General features: G+C 41.0%; 1 protein-coding gene across 5 annotated transcripts in view; it reads left to right on the top strand.

The window, feature by feature from the left end:
• Positions 1–25,057, top strand: part of LOC110508890 (SPRY domain-containing SOCS box protein 4) — a 124,130-nt gene that overhangs the window by 49,077 nt on the left and 49,996 nt on the right. For all 5 annotated transcript variants that reach the window (XM_036966471.1, XM_021589784.2, XM_021589783.2 and 2 more), the window contains one exon: positions 5,952–6,890. In XM_036966471.1, coding sequence (XP_036822366.1) covers positions 6,158–6,890 — 733 coding nt within the window. In that variant the 5' untranslated portion in view covers positions 5,952–6,157. The remainder of the gene's footprint in view (positions 1–5,951; positions 6,891–25,057) is intronic.

Below are 25,057 nucleotides of genomic sequence, written 5' to 3'. Positions count from 1 at the left end.
CCTGTGTTTGTCTGTGTAAACGCATTGCTTTGGATTTCCATTAACAGACTGGTCTAGGTTCTTCCTCCTGTAAAGCTGACTGACTTTGTTTGATCATTTGTTCATGTTCCAGACATTATTATGGGGAGTGAGGAGTTTTCCCTAGGACTGTGCGTGTGTGGCTGTTCCTAGGTAATGACTGTGAGAAGAATGTCAGCCTGATGAACTGTGTGTGTGTGTGTGTGTGTGTGTACAGTGCCTTCATACACTTTGACTTATTTCAGATTTTGTTGTGTTACAGCCTGAATTCAAAATGTTTGCGATTTGTTTATTTTGTTTTTATCCATCTACTACAATGCCTATGATGACAAAGTGAAAACATGTTTTCAGACATTTTTGCTAATGTTTTAAAAATGAAATTCAAATATATCTCATTTACATAAGTATTCACACCCCTGAGTCAGTACTTTGTCAGTGATTACAGCTGTGAGTCTTTTTGGGGTAAATCTCTAAGAGCTTTCCACACCTGGATTGTGCAACATTTACCCATTATTCTTGTTAAAAGCTCTGTCAAATTGGTTGTTGGTCATTGCTAGACAACCATTTTCAGGTCTTACTATAGATTCTCAAGAAGATTTCAGTCAAAACTGTAACTCAGCCACTCTGGAACATTCACTGTCTTGGAAACCAATTCCAGTGTAGATTTGGCCTTGTGTTTTAGGTTATTGTCTTACTGAGAGGTGAATTCATATCCCAGTGTCTGGTGGAAAGCAGGCAACCAGGTTTTCCTCTAGGATTTTGTGCTTAGCCCCATTCTGTTGCTTTTTCATCCTGAAAAACTCCCCACTCCTTAACGATTACAAGCATACCTATAACATGATACAGCCACCACTATGCTCGAAAATATAGAGAGTGGTACTCGGTAATGTGTTGTATTGGATTTGCCCCAAACATATATGCCGGGGCGGCAGGGTAGCCTAGTGGTTAGAGCGTTGGACTAGTAACCGGAAGGTTGCAAGTTCAAACCCCCGGGCTGACAAGGTACAAATCTGTCGTTCTGCCCCTGAACAACCCACTGTTCCTAGGCCGTCATTGAAAATAAGAATTTGTTCTTAACTGACTTGCCTAGTTAAATAAAGGTCAAATTAAAATAAAATAAAAAATCACTTTGTATTCAGGACAAAAAAGTGAATTGCGTTGCCACATTTTTTTACAGTATTACTTTAGTGCCTTTTTGTGAACAGGATGTATGTTTTGGAATATTTTTATTCTGTACAGGCTTCCTTTTCATTCTGTCAATTAGGTTAGTATGGTGGAGTAACTACAATGTAGTTGATCCATTCTCAGTTTTTTCCCCCATCACTGCCATTAAACTCTTAATGTTGTTTTAAAGTCACCATTGGCCTCATGGTGAAATCCCTAAGCGATTTCCTTCCCCTAGGCAACTGAGTTAGGAAGGACGCCTGTATGTTTGTAGTGACTGGGTGTATTGATACACCCTCCAAAGTGTGTTCGGTAACTTCACCATGCTCAAAGGGATGTTCAATGTCTGTTTTTTTGTACTAATGTTTTTATCTACCAATAGGTACCCTTTGTGAGGCATTGGAAAACCTCCCAAGTCTTTGTGGTTGAATCTGTTTGAAATTCACTGCTCGACTGAGGGACCTTCAAATTATCTGTATGTGTGGGGTACAGAGATGTGTTCATTCAAAAATCATGTTAAGCACTATTATTGAGTCCATGCATCTTATTATATCACTCGTTAAGCAAATCTTTCCTTCTGAGATATGCATGAAAGCCTGGCTATGAGGCAGAGGGCAACTATAATGTGTAGACTTTCCCCAATACAGTTTATAAGAATGTCTCAGATGACAAACGAACTGACATCATATTCTTTAAGTACCAACGCATATTTTCAACTGGTTGGATTACCGAAATATGGTTCCTTTCTCACCCATCTTTTGATGTTCCCCAACTCTCTAGGCTTTTCAAGAGTCCTTCAGTAGAGTCAAGAGATGAAAGGGAGAAAGGTATTTATGGGGGGGGTCATAAACCTTACCCACAGGCCAACGTCATGACAAAGGAGATGGCCATGCTCATGTCAGTGTAACAACAAAACATATTCTCAATTGCCGTGAGTGTGTGTGCCTGACACCTCTGCTGTCTGCTCCCCTAACTGCCACACCTGTCTAACCCAGCTAAACGAAGGGATGATGACAGAAGAGCACTCTCCTAAATGAATCAGCAGAAGTCTGGGGGAACCATGAAGTGTGCCAGAGACATGAGAAAAATAGGGGAAGAGAGGGCATGTGTAAACAGCAGCTGCTGTTGCAGCTCTTCACGCCAAACACCGTGTCCAGGTCCCTTCAGAGGGGTAACCGTGGTAATGATGACCGTGGTGAAGGAGGTCAGTGGTGAAGCAACCCCTTGACAACGAGTGTAACACGTAGGTTGCCAGCCACATGCCCTCCCAAACTGGTTCTGGGCCAGCTGAGTAGAGGAGCCATCTGGGGGGAGAGGGGATAAGTGGACATGAGCGCGCGCACACACACAGACACAAACTGAACTCGGGTGCCACACACACACAGACACAGACTGAACTCTGGTGCCACACAGACACAAACTGAACTCTGGTGACACACACACACACACACAGACAAAAACTGAACTCTGGTGCCACACACATAGACACAGACACACTCTCTGCTCTCATGGTGTCATTCCTCTTCTCATTTGATGGGAGGAAGACAGAGGGAGAGAGAGAGAGGGGTGAGCCAGGGCTGTCTGGTCACCCTCCTTCCTGTTAACTTACATAGACAGACCTCTCTCTTTCAGGCTGTGTCTTCCCTCCCTGTGTCGGAGTGTTGACTGTTTTACTGTGTCTGTGCTTACCTCAGCTTACATAGCAACAGTAGACCTCTCTTTCACAGTCTGACATCTGTGTGTCCAGTACAGTACCGTTCTGTATTTACTGTAACTGTCAGCTGTGTATACTTTTGTGTGTCTTTACCCCCAAGAGGTGCGTCAGTGCCACTTCCAAGTCTGAGGTATGAGTGTACCTTTCCCTGTGTTCAGGAAGTTACGTATACATCACTTCAGCTGAGCAGGAACTGTGTGTGTGTGTGTGTCTGTCTGTCTGTCTGTCTGTTTGTGTGCATGCGTGCAGCCAAGTGGGACCTGTGTGAGTTTGTGTGTGTGTTTGTCGGAACAGGAACTGCCTGCTAGCGTTATGTAGAGCCCTAGTGTTTTTAACTTATTATCAGCCAATCTTATATGATCTCCTAGTTCAGTGTTCTTTTTCACATCACCTCTGATTAATGATGTTTTGGCTGTGGCAAACAGGGACTTTGTTTGAAGAGTTTTTTTTTTAGGCCCGGGAAGCTCAAGGAATTGGGGCAATAAATTATTACCTTTTTTTCCCTTCCTGTTTTTGCCAACTCTGCTCCTTTTCTAAAAGGCGCTCATTAAAAATGCATTATCTAAATGAATGCTAGCCGCCTCTGAGTTGTAGTCTTGGCTGTAGAGGAACACCACTCAGGATGCTTTAACCCTGTACACTCCTGGGAATTGGCCAATGTGGATAAGGGCGGGGAATTGGCCAATGTGGATGAGGGCTGGGAATTGGCCAATGTGGATAAGGGCGGGGAATTGGCCAATGTGGATACGGGCTGGGAATTGGCCAATGTGGATACGGGCTGGGAATTGGCCAATGTGGATAACGGCTGGGAATTGGCCAATGTGGATAACGGCTGGGAATTGGCCAATGTGGATGAGGGCTGGGAATTGGCCAATGTGGATGAGGGCTGGGAATTGGCCAATGTGGATGAGGGCTGGGAATTGGCCAATGTGGATGAGGGCTGGGAATTGGCCAATGTGGATAAGGGCTGGGAATTGGCCAATGTGGATGAGGGCTGGGAATTGGCCAATGTGGATGAGGGCTGGGAATTGGCCAATGTGGATGAGGGCTGGGAATTGCCAGGGACTTCACGATATTACCATGATACTTCGGTGCCGATATGATATGTACTGCAATTCTCTATGTATGGCGATTTGATGTTCCAAACATAAATATTCACCATATATATGGGGTGGCAGGGTAGCCTAGTGGTTAGAGTGTTGGGCTAGTAACCGAAAGTTCGAATCCCCGAGCTGACAAGGTACAAATCTGTCGTTCTGCCCCTGAACAAGGCAGTTAACCCACTGTTCCTAGGCCGTCATTGAAAATAAGAATTTGTTCTTAACTGACTTGCCTAGTTAAATAAAGGTAAAATAAATATATGTCAGCTGCAGAGGGACAAGAGAGAGAGCCATGAGAAAATAAGTTTTGATCAGTCATGGGGGAAAAAAATGTTTGAGTTTTTGTGCAGGTACAGCCAACTAGCACAATAATATTACGATATTGTCAAAGTGATACGACCCCCCCCCCCACCCCCTCCCCATCACAAAATATATTTCTCACAGAATAGATATGAAAAGCATATTCAATGCACTTTTATGACTCAAAGAAGAGTCCTTTTTGAACTCTCCTAGTTGTGCCGTTGAGAAACTAGAGCAAGCACACTTGTAGTTGTTTTGCTTGGAGCTCAGCCCTGCACCTCCGCATCACACAATTAGTTGTTTATGCAATCCAAAAACGGGCCATTATAAATGGTAATCTGGGTCAGGTGGGCATCATTTGAAATCTTGTTCTATTTCCAACATGAATAGCTAAGTTATGATCTGACAGTGTTCAACTTTCACAGGGCAGTTCAGAGAAACAGATGGGAATCTTGGTGTGCATAGAAAGGAGTCATGTGTGCATTCAGGTGCCTGTTCCTCTATGCATTTTCTCACAATAGAAAAAACATTGATCATAAACATTGACACTTCACATTTCCATATCATAAAACTCATGTAATATAAAGTGCACATTTGGATGTTTGGCTTGCTCGTATGACATCAAGGCGGTATTTATTATAATCTTCAATGTCTCACCTTTCATAATAGAATAGTCCTCTTAATTTACTGCATTTCCTTCAGACGATACATTTTTTCAAAAGCTGCCTATTTAGCGGGAGTGACGGGGGTAACTTATTGTCTTGTGTGGTGCTGAAGTTCAGAACGGCTGTCAGTCAACTCATACAGCGCTGTAAGGCAACTCATACAGCGCTGTGAGGCGCAGAGCCTGAGCGCTGACATCATCATTTAGAGAATGTTCATGTACAGCCACTGCGTTCCAATTTAGGCACTTATTTTTATTTATTTAACCTTTATTTTATCAGGGAGTCATGCTGAGACCAAGGTCTCTTTTACAGATGAACCCTGAATTACACAAATGACAGAAAATACACACAATATAAATACAAAATGCAAGGAGAAAGAAAGAAAAACCAGTGTCCAAACCTGCCATTTTCAACCTGTATATGGGTACGAATGTAGAGGGTTAACAGTATGTGTGTGGGCATCTGTACTCTTTGATGCAGAAGTTGAAAGAGTAGGCCTACCTTCCATCAGTGTGTATGTGTGTGGGTGTGTTTGTCTGGAAAGGGGGTAGGTTAGTCAGGAAGTGTTTGTTTGCAGTACACCCGTCCCTTTCGTTTATTTGTTCCTGTTAACACCCACACATGTTTGTGTTTTGCATAAAGAGCTGTGGAGTAGCCTTCATACTACCCCCTGATCTACTCTTATCTCTCTCTCGCTCCCTCTCTCACTGCCCTTCCACCTCTCCATCTTTTTCTCTGTCGTTCACACTTTGTCTCTGTCTGTCTCTTTCTCTCCCTGTCTGGCTGTCTCTCTCTCTCCCTGTCTGTCTTGTCTGGCTGTCTCTCTCTCTCTCTCTCCCTGTCTGTCTTGTCTGGCTGTCTCTCTCTCTCTAGTACTTTGTGTGACTGTGTTTTTCAGGGAGGCAGTGATTTCGGCCAGAACAGAGTAGTCATAACAATCTGTAACCTTACATGTACTCACATTCTCCTCTCTCTGCGCTCTCCTCGCAGGCGTGTCTTCGTTGGCCCCTTTTGAAGGCGGCTTTGTGGCGTGAGCCTGCAACAGGAGTGCATCATCACCACTCCCTGTGGTTCCCCTGGTTACTGCACTGAAAATCCGCTTTGATGAGGTAACGCCGGGGCGACGGAGGACCAAACCGACCCAAACTAACAGCTTCCTCCTCCCCCCTTTCCACTGCCCCTTTCTCACCGCCACCATGGGCCAGAAAATCTCTGGCGGCATCAAGTCAGTGGACAGTCGCGGCGAGGGCGGCTCACCCTCGTTCCGTCCCTCGGCCCACCGCCGGCTCCTCCACCCCGAGCTGCGGGGCCCTGACTTCCATAAGCCACCACGGTTGGACCTACTTCTAGACATGCCCGCCGCGCCTCCAGACCTACAGCTCCGCCACGCCTGGAACCCAGAGGATCGCTCACTCAACGTCTTCATCAAGGAGGAGGACAAACTGACCTTCCACCGCCACCCTGTAGCCCAGAGCACCGACTGCATCCGCGGTCAAGTGGGCTACACGCGGGGACTTCACGTCTGGCGGATCAACTGGCCAGTGAGACAGCGAGGAACACACGCTGTGGTGGGAGTTGCCACCGCTGACGCCCCCTTACACTCGGTCGGCTACATGGCGCTAGTGGGCAGTGACTCGGAGTCCTGGGGGTGGGACTTGGGCAGGAACCGACTGTACCATGACAGTAAGAACCGGGCCCAGGCTTCCCTACCTTCATATCCGTGTTTCTTAGAGCCCGAGGAGGCTTTCGTATTGCCGGACGCTCTTCTAGTGGTGTTGGATATGGACGAGGGCACGTTGAGTTTCACGGTGGACGGACAGTACCTGGGAGTGGCGTTCAGAGGCCTGAAGGGGAAGAAGCTGTACCCCATCGTCAGCGCCGTGTGGGGCCACTGCGAGATCAGCATGAGATACGTCAACGGACTGGATCGTAAGTGTCCTCTCCTCTTTAATCTCTCGTTCTACTGTCTCTCACAGGAATGAAGTAGGTCTAGACTTGTATTTTGCGTCATTATATACAGTTGAAGTTGGAAGTTTACATACACCTTAGCCAAATACATTTAAACTCAGTTTTTCACAATTCCTGACATTTAATCCTAGTAACAATTCCCTGTTTTAGTTCAGTTAGGATCACCACTTTATTTTAAGAATGTGAAATGTCAGAATAATTGCTCCCAAGGATGAACCAGACTTGTGGAGGTCTACAATGAGGTCTTGGCTGATTTATTTTGATTTTCCCATGATGTCAAGCAAAGAGGCACTGAGTTTGAAGGTAGGCCTTGAAATACATCCACAGGTACACCTCCAGTTGACTCAAATTATGTCAATTAGCCTAACAGAAGCTTCTAGAGCCATGATGGAATTTTCCAAGCTGTTTAAAGGCACAGTCAACTTTGTGTATGTTAACTTCTGACCCACTAGATTTGTGATACAGTGAAATAGTCTATCTGTAAACAATTGTTGGAAAAATGTGTTGTCTCATGCACAAAGTAGATGTCCTAACGACTTGCCAAAACTATAGCTTGTTAACAAGAAATTTGTGGAGTGGTTGAAAAACTAGTTTGAACGACTCCAACCTAAGTGTATGTAAACTTCCGACTGTAAGATGGTAATACAATAGTAATACAATAGTAATACAATAATACCTGGGGGTACAGTAATAGTAGAAAAATTGCTAAATTAGCTTCCTCTACACCTCTTCATTACCACTGATCTGAGAAGCATGGTGGGAGGTATTTTTAACCAAAGTGATCATGAAGGGGAACCGATGAGGAAAGCAAAGCCCTTTGAAGGCAACATAGAACATAGAACATGGAACTTTACCTTCAGTCATTTATTGGATGCTTTCCTGGAAAAGATACAATGACTGTTCAATACACGAGAGGGCAGATCCTGAAGCAAAGCAGAAGCTACGGTATCTGATTCGGTCGTTATAGACCGATGTAGAGATAGTGGAGACACTGAAGTCATTTAGCTTGGCAATGAACAGGGTTCTTTGTTTCCTGCACTCTTAACATTTTATTTAGATGATTTGCTAACAACACATAGTCATATCACTTTGAGATATTACATAAGATAGTGTAGAAGCATTATATCCATTCCAAATGATTAAGGATATAAAAGAAAACACTTAAGACTTCTATGATGGTCTTATATTGACCATATATTAACCTGGTTAAGCTAGGTGGCTTGACCAATGGTCCCTTTACGTAATGAGCAATGCTGTCGATGTGGAAGTGCTGAGTTGTTGAGAACATCAACGTACTCCGAGGCCCAGCAGCTCCGTGTTGTTTCTGGTTACATAAGACAACACCTCACACTTAATTTTTTTACTTGAGGAATACTTCACCAAACTATTTAGTTAGATGTATAACTGCACAATGAAACCATTCTTGGCAAAAACATCAACATTTATTACAGATATCTTTAGATTCCTTCTGGGAGTTTTGAGGAAGTGAAAAAAGGTTTCCGTGTCTGCAGTGTCTCATTGGGGAAAACATCATTAACCAAAAGCAGAATCGGTCAGGAAACACAACTCCAAGACTGAAATCTGTTTTTCCAATTGGCGTGTTCATTCACTCTCTAACCACTCTCCCTCCATAGAATATAATTCTCATCCCATAGTGCATGTGTGTGGCGAGAATCACCGGGTGTTCCTCTGGTCTCAGTCTAAACACTTTCTTTGAAGAACATGTTTAAACTCCCTCTCCCCACACACCTGCAAAGACTGTTTTTATAACACACACTTTTGATCTGACTTTTGGGTCTGCGAAGTTTAGGGTTCAAAACTAAACTTGGATCAACATTAAGTAGCCATGATATCCTTTGCCACCTTTGTCGTACGACAAACGTACGTGAAACAGTCATGACTATTCAACAAACAATATAATTTTCAAGTTTCTTTCCAGCTAATTTCTTAGTTCCATGATTGTATAACTAGCAAAGGAGTTTCGAAGTTGAGGGTGCAGTATTTATGCATTTTGGCAAGTTTGACGAAAACAAGCGTAGTTCAGCTAGTTTAATCAGGGAAAACCGGGGAAGACCTACTCGGGACAGGATGTAGCTGGATGCACATTAGGCTAATTCAGGACACCGATTGTAGTTTATATGCCCTGATATCAGGAGCTGATGACACAAAGTATGATAAACGATTCAGAGACTGAAACAAATTCATTAAATGACAAAAATTAAAGGAGACCGAATTGATATACAATCCCGAAATCAGCTGTAACTATCAATAGTAAAACAAAGCTTAAACAATGTTTGAGTGAACATGAATCCAGAAAATGAATGGTGAAGTCACTTCCGGATTTGGTAGACTCCTCCTCTTTCTCCTCAGTCTATGGATTTTCTAGTTTCCATGAAACAGCTGCCTGATTATAGCTGTCAAGTTAGTGCAGTGTCCTTTGCTAGCAAGCTACATTAACTAGCTAGCCACATTAGCTCACTATATTGTGCTAGCTAGCGAATATGCTAACATTAGCTAGCTAATCATTTGGCTATGGCCTGGCACTGGCAGTGTGGGATTATGGAGAGTGAATTAAATAGTTTCTAAATCATCTTGCTAGTTAGTCATCTAGATGTGGTCATATAGCTAGTATCAACATGGGCTTTCTACAAAATAGCAAGATTAGTACAGATAACTTGGAATCTAGACCATAAGCAATACGCATGGATATTCATTGCTAAACAACACCACTGCCACCTTCTGGTTTGGAGTATTTTAACAAGGCTAAGTGGATGAAGACGTCCAAGGTCTTTGCTGTGTGAACACAAAATAGATTTACTGCCGACGCTGTTCATAGGTGCTAAGTACTGCCAGCAGGCGTGCCTTTGACAATCCTACCTGTGTGTCTGAGGTTTGTTGCGTCTTTTCATGCTAGACGAGTCACTTCACATCTCTGCTGCTAACACACTGATCTTTCTTTGAAGTTCTCAGCTTTTTAGGTAGTGAAACCTATTGTTTTCACACCACATGAGCACATTACATGAGACCCTGTGTTACAAATCTGGTGTTGTGCATTTTTTTTCCCTTGTCACTTTTTGTGCCACAGTGGACATTGGCTTATGTTGGTCTTTTCCTGGGTTAGGCCCTGTTTAAAGCAGCCCATTTATAATCCAAAGTGGTTTAACTTAACCGTTCACATTTACCGGTCCTGCTGTTGAATTTCACGGATAGGAACAGCAAAGGTCTGAGAATCTCTAAGCCTGTTCAAAGCACCAATTGAAAAGTATTTTCTATGCTTGGAAATGGTTACGGCAGTTGTGTACTTCCAAGCTTAGTGTGGAAAAAGTGGAATGAATGTTGAAAGCTCTTGTCCTTGAAAGGTAGTCGTTCTAAAGAATCGGTTTGATGGTGTACAGTCGGAGGTTGAAAGCCTCCGCTAAAGAGAAGATGTAAGACGTTTCACTTTAAGGATGAGACATGGTGTGTGTGAATATGTGTGTCTGCATGGAACTGCAGCCTGATATGTTTATGCAGGTTTTGTGTGCAGATGCGCAGCGTGTGATAAGAATGCTTTCAATTTACTGCTAAACAATGCGGAAGGTAGATCCCGTGTGTCAGATGCAATTTTTGGGGAGATAAATTAATAAATGCAAATGTGGAGATGGGAAATCCAGTTGCCCTCCAGAGGGGTGTGTTGTGTGTTTGTCGTACTACAGTTTTTTTTCTTTTCAGAAATAGAAATTAAATAAAAAAATAGATGCACATTTTGAGCACTGCCAACAACTGATGATTAAAATGTTGGAATTGAGATTAAGTTTGAATAAAGCTATCTGCAGCTGCTGTTTAGCACGCATGACTCACTGTTATGAAGTCATCATGGATGTCTGTCTGCCGCTGGGATGACGTGTGTGTGTGTGTGTGTGCGTGCGTGTGTTAATTTGTCTCTGTGGGTGCATGTCCTTTGTGTGATTTTGTGCTTGTTCGTGTGTGTGTGTGTCTTGGTACACAGTATGTTTTCTTGTCCCCATGGGAATCTGTAGACCGTGTGTGTGGACAGAGTGTGTTGAATTGATGTGCGTGAGTGAAAGATCTGAAAGTACTGATTGTGTTGAGCTTTCAGAGCAGGCAGAGGAGGGTAAAGGAGGGAGGCTGGAGGAGGGATAGAGGGACTCTGCTGTCCAGTGTCTGTATTGAATGTTACACACAGTGGGCTTTGGCTGAGACACAGGCAGGCACTGTCTGTACTCAATGTGCATAATTTTATCATGTGCCTTTGTCCCGTCCAGGAATGCTCACAGAGCCCCAGTGTCATGACCAGCGAGATGTGACTGGCATATGTCTTGTGTGTGTGTGTATGAGGTAAAGGTGAGAGCGTCTGTCAAACAGGGAGCCGTGTGTGTCCACAGAACCCCAGTGTGTGTATGTGTGTGATCGGTGGGCTGAATCTGATAGGCGCTTTGCTACTGATGGGGTCTCCTCTCTGGTGCCCAGGAAAGTATGTCAGGAAGCTGGTAGACCACACACACACACACACACACACACACACACACAGCCTGCAATAAATTTGTGCTTGCGCACAAATCCAATCAAATTTTATTGGTCACATACAGTTGAAGTCAGAAGTTTACATACGCTTAGGTTGGAGTCATTAAAACTTGTTTTTCAACTACTCCACAAATTTCTTGTTAACAAACTATAGTTCTGGCAAGTCGGTTAGGACATCTACTTTGTGCATGACACAACACATTTTTCCAACAATTGTTTACAGATAGATTATTTCACTTATATTTCACTGTATCACAAATCCAGTGGTTCAGAAGTTAACATACGCAAAGTTGACTGTGCCTTTGAACAGCTTGGAAAATTATGTCATGGCTGTAGAAGCTTCTGATAGGCTAATTGACCTCATTTGAGTCAATTGAAGGTGTACCTGTGGATGTATTTCAAGGCCTACCTTCAAACTCAGTGCCTCTTTGCTTGACATCATGGGAAAATCAAAAAAAATCAGCCAAGACCTCAGAAAAAAAATTGTAGACCTCCACAAGTCTGGTTCATCCTTAGGAGCATTTTCCAAATGCCTGAAGGTACCATGTTCATCTGTACAAACAATAGTACGCAAGTATAAACACCATGGGACCACGCTGTCATCATACCGCTCAGGAAGGATACTCATTCTGTCTCCTAGAGATGAACGTACTTTGGTGCGAAAAGTGCAAATCAATCCCAGAACAGCAGCAAAGGACCTTGTGAAGATGCTGGAGGAAACAGGTACAAAAGTATCTATATCCACAGTAAACTCCTATGTCAACCGAACCTGAAAGCCGCTCAGCAAGGAAGAAGCCACTGCTCCAAAATTGCCATTTAAATAAAGCCAGACTATGGTTTGCAACTGCACATGGGGACAAAGATTATACTTTTTGGAGAAATGTCCTCTCTTCTGATTAAACAAAAATAGAACTTTGGCCATAATGACCATCGTTATGTTTGGAGGAAAAAGGGGGAGGTTTGCAAGCTGAAGAACACCATCCCAACCGTGAAGCACGGGGGTGGTAACATCATGTTGTGGGGGTGCTTTGCTGCAGGAGGGACTGGTGCACTTCACAAAATAGATGGCATCATGAGGAAGTAAAATTTAAGTGGATATATTGAAGCAACATCTCAAGACATCAGTCAGGAAGTTAAAGCTTGGTCGCAAATGGGTCTTCCAAATGGACCATGACCCCAAGCATACATCCAAAGTTGTGTCAAATTGGCTTATGGACAACAAAATCAAGGTATTGAAGTGGCCATCACAAAGCCCTGACCTCAATCCTATAGAAAATGTGTGGGCAGAACTGAAAAAGCATGTGTGAGCAAGGAGGCCTACAAACCTGACTCAGTTACACCAGCTCTGTGAGAAGGAATTGGCCAAAATTCAGCCAACTTATTGTGGGAAGCTTGTGGAAGGCTACCTGAAGCATTTGACCCAAGTCAAACAATTTAAAGGCAAGCTACTGAATACTAATTGAGTGTATGTAAACTTCTGACCCCCTGAGAACGTGATGAAAGAAATAAAAGCTGAAATAAATAATTTTCTCTACTATTATTGACATTTCACATTCTTAAAATAAAGTGGCTGACCTATGACAGGGAATTTTTACTCGGATTCAATGTCAGGAATTGTGAAAGCCATATACATTGAAACTCAGGTTAAGGTGTATGTAAACTTCCGACTTCAACTGTACACATGGTTAGCAGATGTTAATGCGAGTGTAGCGAAATGCTTGTGCTTCTAGTTCCAACAGTGCAGTAATATCTAACAAGTAATCTAACAAATTCACAACGACTACCTAATACACACAAATGTAATGGGATGAATAAGAATATGTACACATAAATATATGGATGAGCGACGGCCGTGCGGCATAGGCAAGATGCAGTAGATGGTATAAAATACAGTATATATATTCTGTCCTGGAATTGCGTTCCCATGCAAAGCTAGACAGATAGCTAACAACTAAGCCTTCAATAAATCTCCCAAGGCCTGACTTTTCTTGAATGAATATATTGAAAACATTTATGTTGTGAAACTGCAAAATACAGAAAACAATGTACTTTAGTTTTCAATTCACACCGACATACTGCAGCTGTACATTATACATTTAGTATTTAGTATTCAATTCACACCGACATACTGCAGCTGTACATTATACATTTAGTATTTAGTATTCAATTCACACCGACATACTGCAGCTGTACATTATACATTTAGTATTCAATTCACACCGACATACTGCAGCTGTACATTATACATTTAGTATTTAGTATTCAATTCACACCAACATACTGTAGCTGTACATTATACATTTAGTATTCAATTCACACCGACATACTGTAGCTGTACATTATACATTTAGTATTCAATTCACACCGACATACTGCAGCTATACATTATACATTTAGTATTCAATTCACACCGACATACTGTAGCTGTACATTATACATTTAGTATTTAGTATTCAATTCAGATCGACATACTGCAGCTGTACATTATACATTTAGTATTCAATTCACACCAACATACTGTAGCTGTACATTATACATTTAGTATTCAATTCACACCGACATACTGTAGCTGTACATTATACATTTAGTATTCAATTCACACCGACATACTGTAGCTGTACATTATACATTTAGTATTTAGTATTCAATTCAGATCGACATACTGTAGCTGTACATTATACATTTAGTATTCAATTCACACCAACATACTGTAGCTGTACATTATACATTTAGTATTCAATTCACACTGACATACTGCAGCTGTACATTATACATTTAGTATTTAGTGTTCAATTCACACCAACATACTGCAGCTTTACATTATACATTTAGTATTTAGTATTCAATTCACATCGACATACTGCAGCTGTACATTATACATTTAGTATTTAGTATTCAATTCACATCGACATTCTGCAGCTGTACATTATACATGTAGTATTCAATTCACACGGACATACTGCAGCTGTACATTATACATGTAGTATTCAATTCACATCGACATTCTGCAGCTGTACATTATACATTTAGTATTTAGAATTCAATTCACACCAACATACTGCAGCTTTACATTATACATTTAGTATTTAGTATTCAATTCACACTGACATACTGCAGCTGTACATTATACATTTAGTATTCAATTCACATCGACATTCTGCAGCTGTACATTATACATTTACTATTTAGTATTCAATTCAGATCGACATACTGCAGCTGTACATTATACATTTAGTATTTAGTATTCAATTCACACTGACATACTGCAGCTGTACATTATACATTTAGTATTCAATTCACATCGACATTCTGCAGCTGTACATTATACATTTAGTATTTAGTATTCAATTCACACTGACATACTGCAGCTGTACATTATACATTTAGTATTCAATTCACATCAACATTCTGCAGCTGTACATTATACATTTAGTATTTAGTATTCAATTCACACCAACATACTGCAGCTTTACATTATACATTTAGTATTTAGTATTCAATTCACATCGACATACATTATACATTTAGTATTTAGTATTCAATTCACACCGACATACTGCAGCTGTACATTATACATTTAGTATTCAATTCATACCGACATACTGCAGCTGTACATTATACATTTAGTATTTAGTATTAAATTCACACCGACATACTGCAGCTGTACATTATACATTTAGTCTTTAGTATTCAATTCACACCGACATACTGCAGCTGTACATTATACATTTAGTATTTAGTATTCAATTCACACCGACATACTGCAGCTTTACATTATACATTTAGTATTTAGTATTCAATTCACACGGACATACTGCAGCTGTACATTATACATGTAGTATTCAATTCACATCGACATTCTGCAGCTGTACATTATACATTTAGTATTTAGTATTCAATTCACACCGACATACTGCAGCTGTACATTATACATTTAGTATTTAGTATTCAATTCACATCGACATACTGCAGCTGTACATTATACATTTAGTATTCAATTCACACTGACATACTGCAGCTGTACATTATACATTTAGTATTCAATTCACACCGACATACTGTAGCTGTACATTATACATTTAGTATTCAATTCACACCGACATACTGCAGCTGTACATTATACATTTAGTATTTAGTATTCAATTCACATCGACATACTGCAGCTGTACATTATACATTTAGTATTCAATTCACACCGACATACTGTAGCTGTACATTATACATTTAGTATTCAATTCACACCGACATACTGCAGCTGTACATTATACATTTAGTATTTAGTATTCAATTCACATCGACATACTGCAGCTGTACATTATACATTTAGTATTCAATTCACACCAACATACTGTAGCTGTACATTATACATTTAGTATTCAATTCACACCGACATACTGCAGTTGTACATTATACATTTAGTATTCAATTCACACGACATTCTGCAGCTGTACATTATACATTTAGTATTCAATTCACACCGACATACTGTAGCTGTACATTATACATTTAGTATTCAATTCACACCGACATACTGCAGCTGTACATTATACATTTAGTATTTAGTATTCAATTCAGATCGACATACTGCAGCTGTACATTATACATTTAGTATTCAATTCACACCAACATACTGTAGCTGTACATTATACATTTAGTATTCAATTCACACCGACATACTGTAGCTGTACATTATACATTTAGTATTCAATTCACACCGACATACTGTAGCTGTACATTATACATTTAGTATTCAATTCACACCGACATACTGTAGCTGTACATTATACATTTAGTATTCAATTCACACCGACATACTGTAGCTGTACATTATACATTTAGTATTCAATTCACACCGACATACTGCAGCTGTACATTATACATTTAGTATTTAGTATTCAATTCACACCGACATACTGCAGCTGTACATTATACATTTAGTATTCAATTCACACCGACATACTGCAGCTGTACATTATACATTTAGTATTTAGTATTCAATTCAGATCGACATACTGCAGCTGTACATTATACATTTAGTATTCAATTCACACCAACATACTGTAGCTGTACATTATACATTTAGTATTCAATTCACACCGACATACTGTAGCTGTACATTATACATTTAGTATTCAATTCACACCGACATACTGTAGCTGTACATTATACATTTAGTATTCAATTCACACCGACATACTGTAGCTGTACATTATACATTTAGTATTCAATTCACACCGACATACTGTAGCTGTACATTATACATTTAGTATTCAATTCACACCGACATACTGCAGCTGTACATTATACATTTAGTATTTAGTATTCAATTCACACCGACATACTGCAGCTGTACATTATACATTTAGTATTCAATTCACACCGACATACTGCAGCTGTACATTATACATTTAGTATTCAATTCACACCAACATACTGTAGCTGTACATTATACATTTAGTATTCAATTCACACCGACATACTGCAGCTTTACATTATACATTTAGTATTTAGTATTCAATTCACACCGACATACTGCAGCTGTACATTATACATTTAGTATTTAGTATTCAATTCACACCGACATACTGCAGCTGTACATTATACATTTAGTATTCAATTCACACCGACATACTGCAGCTTTACATTATACATTTAGTATTTAGTATTCAATTCACACCGACATACTGCAGCTGTACATTATACATTTAGTATTTAGTATTCAATTCACACCGACATACTGCAGCTGTACATTATACATTTAGTATTCAATTCACACCGACATACTGTAGCTGTACATTATACATTTAGTATTCAATTCACATCGACATTCTGCAGCTGTACATTATACATTTACTATTTAGTGTTCAATTCACACCAACATACTGCAGCTTTACATTATACATTTAGTATTTAGTATTCAATTCACATCGACATACATTATACATTTAGTATTTAGTATTCAATTCACACCGACATACTGTAGCTGTACATTATACATTTAGTATTTAGTATTCAATTCACATCGACATTCTGCAGCTGTACATTATACATTTAGTATTCAATTCACACCGACATACTGTAGCTGTACATTATACATTTAGTATTTAGTATTCAATTCACACCAACATACTGCAGCTGTACATTATACATTTAGTATTCAATTCACACCGACATACTGTAGCTGTACATTATACATTTAGTATTCAATTCACACCGACATACTGCAGCTGTACATTATACATTTAGTATTCAATTCACACCGACATTCTGCAGCTGTACATTATACATTTAGTATTTAGTATTCAATTCACACCGACATACTGTAGCTGTACATTATACATTTAGTATTCAAATCACACTGACATACTGTAGCTGTACATTATACATTTAGTATTCAATTCACACCGACATACTGCAGCTGTACATTATACATTTAGTATTTAGTATTCAATTCACACCAACATACTGCAGCTTTACATTATACATTTAGTATTTAGTATTCAATTCAGATCGACATACGGTAGCTGTACATTATACATTTAGTATTCAATTCACACCGACATACTGCAGCTGTACATTATACATTTAGTATTTAGTATTCAATTCACACCAACATACTGCAGCTTTACATTATACATTTAGTATTTAGTATTCAATTCAGATCGACATACTGCAGCTTTACATTATACATTTAGTATTTAGTATTCAATTCAGATCGACATACTGTAGCTGTACATTATACATTTAGTATTTAGTATTCAATTCACATCGACATTCTGCAGCTGTACATTATACATTTAGTATTTAGTATTCAATTCACACCAACATACTGCAGCTTTACATTATACATTTAGTATTTAGTATTCAATTCACGCCGACATACATTATACATTTCAAGTTGAAGTTGCATAAATACAAAGCACGTGCCAAGGTACCATGTATCTTTCATGATGCCAAACCATATAGCTAATTATTACTCATATGGTAATTGGCTAACTCCTTTCATTACTCTAATAATGTGCAACCACCTCTCTACAATAACAAAGCATGTTACACTAGAAACAGTAACAAAACTACAGTTTTGTATGTTTTACAATTCGTTTACATGATGCACGAGCAAAGTAATACAGCTAACGACATACATGAAAGGCACGGCAATATGTGGGAGTAAATGCAACAACACTAACATTGATAAGATAACAATTCTATCAATAACAAGATTATCATCACGAGCAATATGCTTGAATCAAACTTACAAACAAATATTTTCCGAGGCTGAATCGTGACAAGAAATCACTGCACTGAAAGCCCTGCACCTTAGCTTTGTTTTTAGCTGCTTCTCTGCGTGCAGAATGACTACTCTACTTCCTGTTTCCGTAAAGGACCAGAAAGCTCCAATAGGGGGCGATAAATACTATGGAACACAATGAAAATCCATCTTAACCACTGTAATAAAACCATCTGTTACCTTCTAACAGGATGGCAGCACAATATACATATGAGATGAGTAATGTAGGATATGTAGACATTATTAAAGTGCTGCTATTTAAAGTGTCTAGTGATACCTTTATTAAATCCATTTATTTAATGTATTAAAGTGGACAGAGATTTGAGTCTATGTTGGCAGCAGCCACTCTATGCTAGTGATGGCTGTTTAACAGGCTGATGGCCTTGAGATAGAAGCTGTTTTTCAGTCTCTTGGTCTCAGCTTTTGATGCACCTTTACTGACCTCGCCTTCTGGATGATAGAGGGGTGAACAGGCACTGGCTCGGGTGGTTGACGTCTTTGATGATCTGTGACATCGGGTGCTCGAGGTGTCCCGGAGGGCAGGTAGTTTGCCCCCAGTGATGGTGATGCATTGTGCAGGCCGCAATACCCTCTGGAGAGCTATGCGATTGTGGGCGGAGCAGTTGCTCTACCAGGCGGTGATACAGCCTGACAGGATGCTCTCGATTGTGCATCTGTAACAGTTTGTGAATGTTTTAGGTGACAAGCCAAATTTCTATAGCCTCCTAAGGTTGCTATTGCGCCTTCTTCACCACGCTGTCTGTGTGGGTGGACCATTTCAGTTTGTCTGTGATGTGTGCGCCAAGGAACTTTCCACCAGCGGGGTGGAGATGTTGTTTCCTACCCACCTGGGGGCGGCCCTTCAAAGTCCGCGACTCAGTTGCACAGGGCGGGGTCGAGACCCAGAGTCTCGAGCGTAATTTCGAGTTTGGAGGGTACTATGGTGTTGAATGCTGAGCTGTAGTCAATGAACAGCATTCTTACATCGGTATTCCTTTTGTCCAGATGGGATAGGGCAGTGTGATGGCGATTGCATCATCTGTGGACCTATTGGGGAGGTAAGCAAATTGGAGTGGTTCTAGGGTATCAGTTGATATGATCCTTGACTAGTTTCTCAAAGCACTTCATGATGACAAAAGTGAGTGCTACGAGACGATAGTCATTTAGTTCAGTTACCTTAGCATTCTTGGGAACAGGAACAATGGTGACCATCTTGAAGCATGTGGGAACAGCAGACTGGGATAGGGATTGATTGAATATGTCCGGAAACACACCAGCCAGCTGGTCTGCGCCTGCTTTGAGGACGTGGCTTGGGATTCCTTCTGGGCGGGCAGCCTTGCGAGGGTTAACCGTTGGCCACGGTGAAGGAGAGCCCACAGTCTTTGGCACCAGGCTGTGTCAGTAATACTGTATTGTCCTCAAAGCGAGCAAATAAGTTGTTTTAATTTGTCTGTGAGCAAGATGTCGATGTCCACGACGGGGCTGGTTTTCTTTTTGTAATCCGTGATTGACTGTAGACCCTGCCACGTGTCTCGTGTTTCAGCCGTTACTACTGATGGGGTCTCCTCCACCTCTCACACACACTGACACTCTCTTTCTCTCTATATATGTGTGTGTGTGTGTGTGTGTGTGTGTGTGTGTGTATGTGGGAGGGGTGCTTGGCAGTACAGTAATGACTTTACGTTAATAGGTCTTTTCGCGGCATTGAATGGAATGGAGCTTATTGGATTATTTATGAGTTATTGTTGGACAATATAGAACATCAAATAATAAGAGATTGATCACCATTGTATCTTCTAAAAAGCTGTTTGGCTTTTCTCATCTTTTCTGCTATGGCCCATTTCCCCCAGAGTAGTTAATCACAGTATGCTACTGTAATTCACACGGTTTCACATAGAAATAGAACTCTGGTACTCCGGATGCATGGCTGGTATGCAACCTGAGTTATGACCTTATTTACTAAGGGATCAATCCTTACTGAAGTTTTAGTGTAAATATCCCATATCCATGCATTTTAAATGAAGTACCCAAACATCATAAGTTAGTCTCTCTTTCTCTCTCTCTCCCTCTCTCATTCAATTAAAGGGGCTTTCTTGGCATGGGAAACACATGTTAACTTTTCCAAGGCAAGTGAGGTAGATACTATGCAAAAGTGAAATAAACAATAAAAATGAACAGTAAACATTCCACTCACAGAAGTGCCAAAAAAATTAAGACATTACCACATGTCATATTATGTATATATACAGTGTTGTAACGATGTACAAATGGGAATATAAATATGGGTTGTATTTACAATGGTGTTTGTCTCTATGTGGTCGTTATCTCACAGCAGGCGAGTTGATAATAAGCTGATACTGTGCTGTACTTCCTCCTCACTCACCCATATAGGGGGGCTATGGTGAACAACAGGGATAAGGTAGCAATATACAGTATGGTTAAACTCCTGGTAGTCTACACCTTCATGCAAAGATACACCTTCATGCAAACATACATCTTCCTAATATTGAGTTGCACCCCCTTTTGCCCTCAGAACAGTCTCAATTCGTCGGGGCATGGACTCTACCAGGTGTCAAGTGTTCCACAGGGATGCTGGCCCATGTTGACTCCTAAGCGTCCCACGGTTTTTGTCAAGTTCGCTGGATGTTCTTTGCAAGCTCTGGTAAAGGTCATGAATTTAGTTGTTTGTACATTCAAGACCAGTTTAAGACCATAAAGGGAGGCCAACAGCCTGAACCAGAGAAGGAGCACATGAATATATGACTCTTATCATCTGCATATAGATGCTGCTTTGCTGGTTAATAAAAATTGAGAACAACACAGGAGCTTAAATGGAACCCTGGGGCACACCTCTATCAATCTCAACAAAGCTAGATGTGTGATTGTCAGTGTATATACACATTGTGTTCTTTCAGAAAGATAGTTCCAAACCAATTTACTGCCGCTTCACTGAGAACAATGTTTGAGTCTAGCTAGGAACAATTCATGGTCAATTGAATCAAATGCCTTTGATAAATCAACAAACAGAGCAGCACAATGTTGCTTTTTATCAAGTGCATTTATGATGTCATTTGCCCCTGCCGTAGCTGCAGTTGTGGTACTGTGCCCCGATCTAAAGCCAGACTGAACCCCACTCAGTATGTTCTTTTCAATTAAGATGTTTTTTAACTGCAAGTTCACTAGGGATTCATAGACTTTGGCCAGGATAGGGAGTTTGGAGATAGGACCATAGTTATTAGCATCTGAGGGAACTCCACCCTTTAGCAGCGGGAGGACATAAGCTGATTTCCAAACAGGTTCAGTAATAATACCAGCTGCTACATTTTAAGGGGTAGGGATCCAGGTTGTCTGGACCTGCATACTTTTTAGTGTCTATTGCCTTTAGTTCTTTATAGACCTCAGCATAAGAAACAGGCTCAAAGTTCAAATGGTTCACGAGGGCCTATATCATAGTTTACTGTAACAGAGCTTACATTAGAGGCCTGGGCACCACCATTATCAAAAACAGAACCAGCAGATATGAAGTGCTTGTTAAAAACCCCTACAATATCAGCTTTATCCTTCACTTCATTAGAATCCATCATTAAATGGTCAGGAAGGCCAGAGGAGACATTAGAACCTAATACTGATCTGATTAGCTTCCAGAACTTGCTAGGGTTGTTTATGTTCTCTGTGACTGCATTTAGATAGAAATCTGATTTGGACTTCCTGATCAATCTTGTGCATTTGTTTCTTAGCGCTCTGAAGGAGGCCCAGTCAACAGGAGCATTTGTATGTCTAGCTTGAGCCCAAGAGATATTTCTCTTTCTAATTAATTCTGCCAAGTTATGTGAAAACCAGGGATTGTCCCTTCCACTGATTCTACATTTCTTCACAGGGGCATGCTTATTACAAATGGACACACATTTAATATAAAATAGTCCAAGGCAATATTATGGTAAGAACGCTTGCTCATAAAATGGTCTAAAATGTATTTTAAAAAATATAACGAGGTTTGGCTTTGGTCATTTTTGTATTTCTAATACAAGCAATTGCACAGTGATCACTGGAATCATTACATAATATCCCAGTCGATGTGTATTTGTGAGGGGGATTCGTTAGAATAACGTCCAATAGCGTTGATTTGTTAGGTGCTCTGGGATTCGGTCTTGTAGGTGAAATAATGAATTGCACGAGATTCAGAGAGTCACACAGTTCTTTAAAAGAGTCTGATACAGATGTAAGCATGTCCCAGTTCAAATCTCCTAAAATAACGAATTCAAAGTCTTTTAGCTTGTGCAGGACACCAGAAAGAGAGTTTAGTGCGTCTCCCGAAGCCGAGGGCGGTCCGTAGCAGCCGAGGGCGGTCCGTAGCAGCCGAGGGCGGTCCGTAGCAGCCGAGGGCGGTCCGTAGCAGCCGAGGGCGGTCCGTAGCAGCCGAGGGCGGTCCGTAGCAGCCGAGGGCGGTCCGTAGCAGCCGAGGGCGGTCCGTAGCAGCCGACTACAGTGATGTGGGAGTCCTTATATACGTTAACTTTAACCGCAAGCGTTTCAAAATGTTTGGCTTTGGTAATTAAGAGAATTTCAGATGTGTTAAACTTGGATTTCACATAAATTGCAACCCCTCCTCCTCTACTTATCCGATCTGCTCTAAAAACCGTGTATTCATCAATAGAAATCAAGTTATTTCACACAGAGTTCTTTAGCCAACTTTCTGATAAAACCATTATATCTGCATTTGTCGTTTTGGCCCGTATTCTAATCATGTCTATTTTTGGAAACTTCTGACATTGACATGCAAGTGGCTGAAACCTGTGCTGTTTTTAAAATCCTAGGGAGTCGGTATAGATTGTATGGTGTCTACCGGACCAGGGGTTGGTCCCATATTACCAGAGATCAACAATACATCTCAGTTGTCCAATGCGTGAGGACTTGGTGGAGCCAGCACCATTGTCTTTCGAGTCTTTCGACACAGAAAAAAAGTTATTCAAGAGTTTGAGATTTTGGAAGAATGCCATCAAGTGTAGTTCCGCGTGTTTGAGAGTGGAACAAATGCAGCTGCAGAGAGAGACCAAGTTCCTGGTGGTATTGACATGATGGTCCCGTCGGAGTGTTTGCAAATTGTAGGGCATAAGGCGAAGATAATTCACTCACCCATTGATCATCCAGCCTATTTAATCCAGGATGGCATTGAGTAAAGAGCAGGCACACTAACAGATACATAATGCCGGTTTTAGGAGGTCTTTCAGCACAGGTGTGCAACGACCAGTAGACGTTGTGTAGAATGACATAGATTTTCACACGGTGCATCAGGTTTTCCAATCTGGCAATCGCTTCTCCGCTCCTAGCCATCAGTGCGCACCTGCGCTCACGTAACAGGCCTTGCGCACAGACAGGCGCTCCTGACTCTGCGCACTCTAACTCCAAAAAGGTGTAGGGCTTCTCAATCAGAAATCAATCAGATATCTTTGTACAAGCAAATTTCGTAAAAACGATCTAAAAATAGTTGTGAAGGTGGATGCTGTATATAACATCAAAAGTATGTCTTAAAACTCTGATCTCAAGGGACAGACTGATTGGCTACCATCTTGGATTGTTATGAGATTAAAGCGAGAAGTTCTCATCTCTCATTTCATGATGGGCATGGAAAGTAGCCTACATCATGGAGGCATCCAAAACAGGTCGTGCATGGCTAAAAAATGTGTAGATAAAAAGGGAATGTCAGGTCACAGTTTTACAAACTTTATATTTGAATAAAGCTTTGGTGATTAAGATTTATTTCCAAGCGGTCTCAGGTGCCAAACCCTTTATCACCAGTCTTGACTACTACAGTCTCGACAGTCTTAGGGCTGGAAAATGCCAGTGCGGCAGTTTCAACACTGTCAAACTAACGTGCGTTTGACACTAGCGCCATCTTAATGCCAGCCAAAAATAAAGCCCCTTGTGTGATTTGACAAATGCAGGATCAGCAGCAATTTAAAATGCTGGAGAGGGGAGAGGCCCATGCTAGCCACCACGCTCACAGCTCATCCCTGAGCCACTTATTATCCTGAAGCTTCGAAAGGATCTCACTCCCTCCCCCCTCCCGGAGGACCTGAGCCTTAGGATCATTCTTCAGGACTACCTGGCCTGATGACTCCTGGCTGTCCCCGTCCCCAGTCCACCTGGTCGTGCTGCTGATGCAGTTTTTGCTGTTTTGCCTGTGGCTATGGAACCCAGACCTATTCACCAGACGTGCTAACTTATCCTGGACCTGCTGTTTGACCATCTCTCTCACTCTCTCTACCACACCTGCTGTCTTGACCTCTGAATGCTCCGCTATGAAAAGTCAACTGAC

This window comes from Oncorhynchus mykiss, chromosome 28 (genome assembly GCF_013265735.2).
Source record: "Oncorhynchus mykiss isolate Arlee chromosome 28, USDA_OmykA_1.1, whole genome shotgun sequence".
In the NCBI taxonomy this organism is placed as follows: Eukaryota; Metazoa; Chordata; class Actinopteri; order Salmoniformes; family Salmonidae; genus Oncorhynchus; species Oncorhynchus mykiss.
This window is presented reverse-complemented; position numbering and strand designations above follow the sequence as displayed.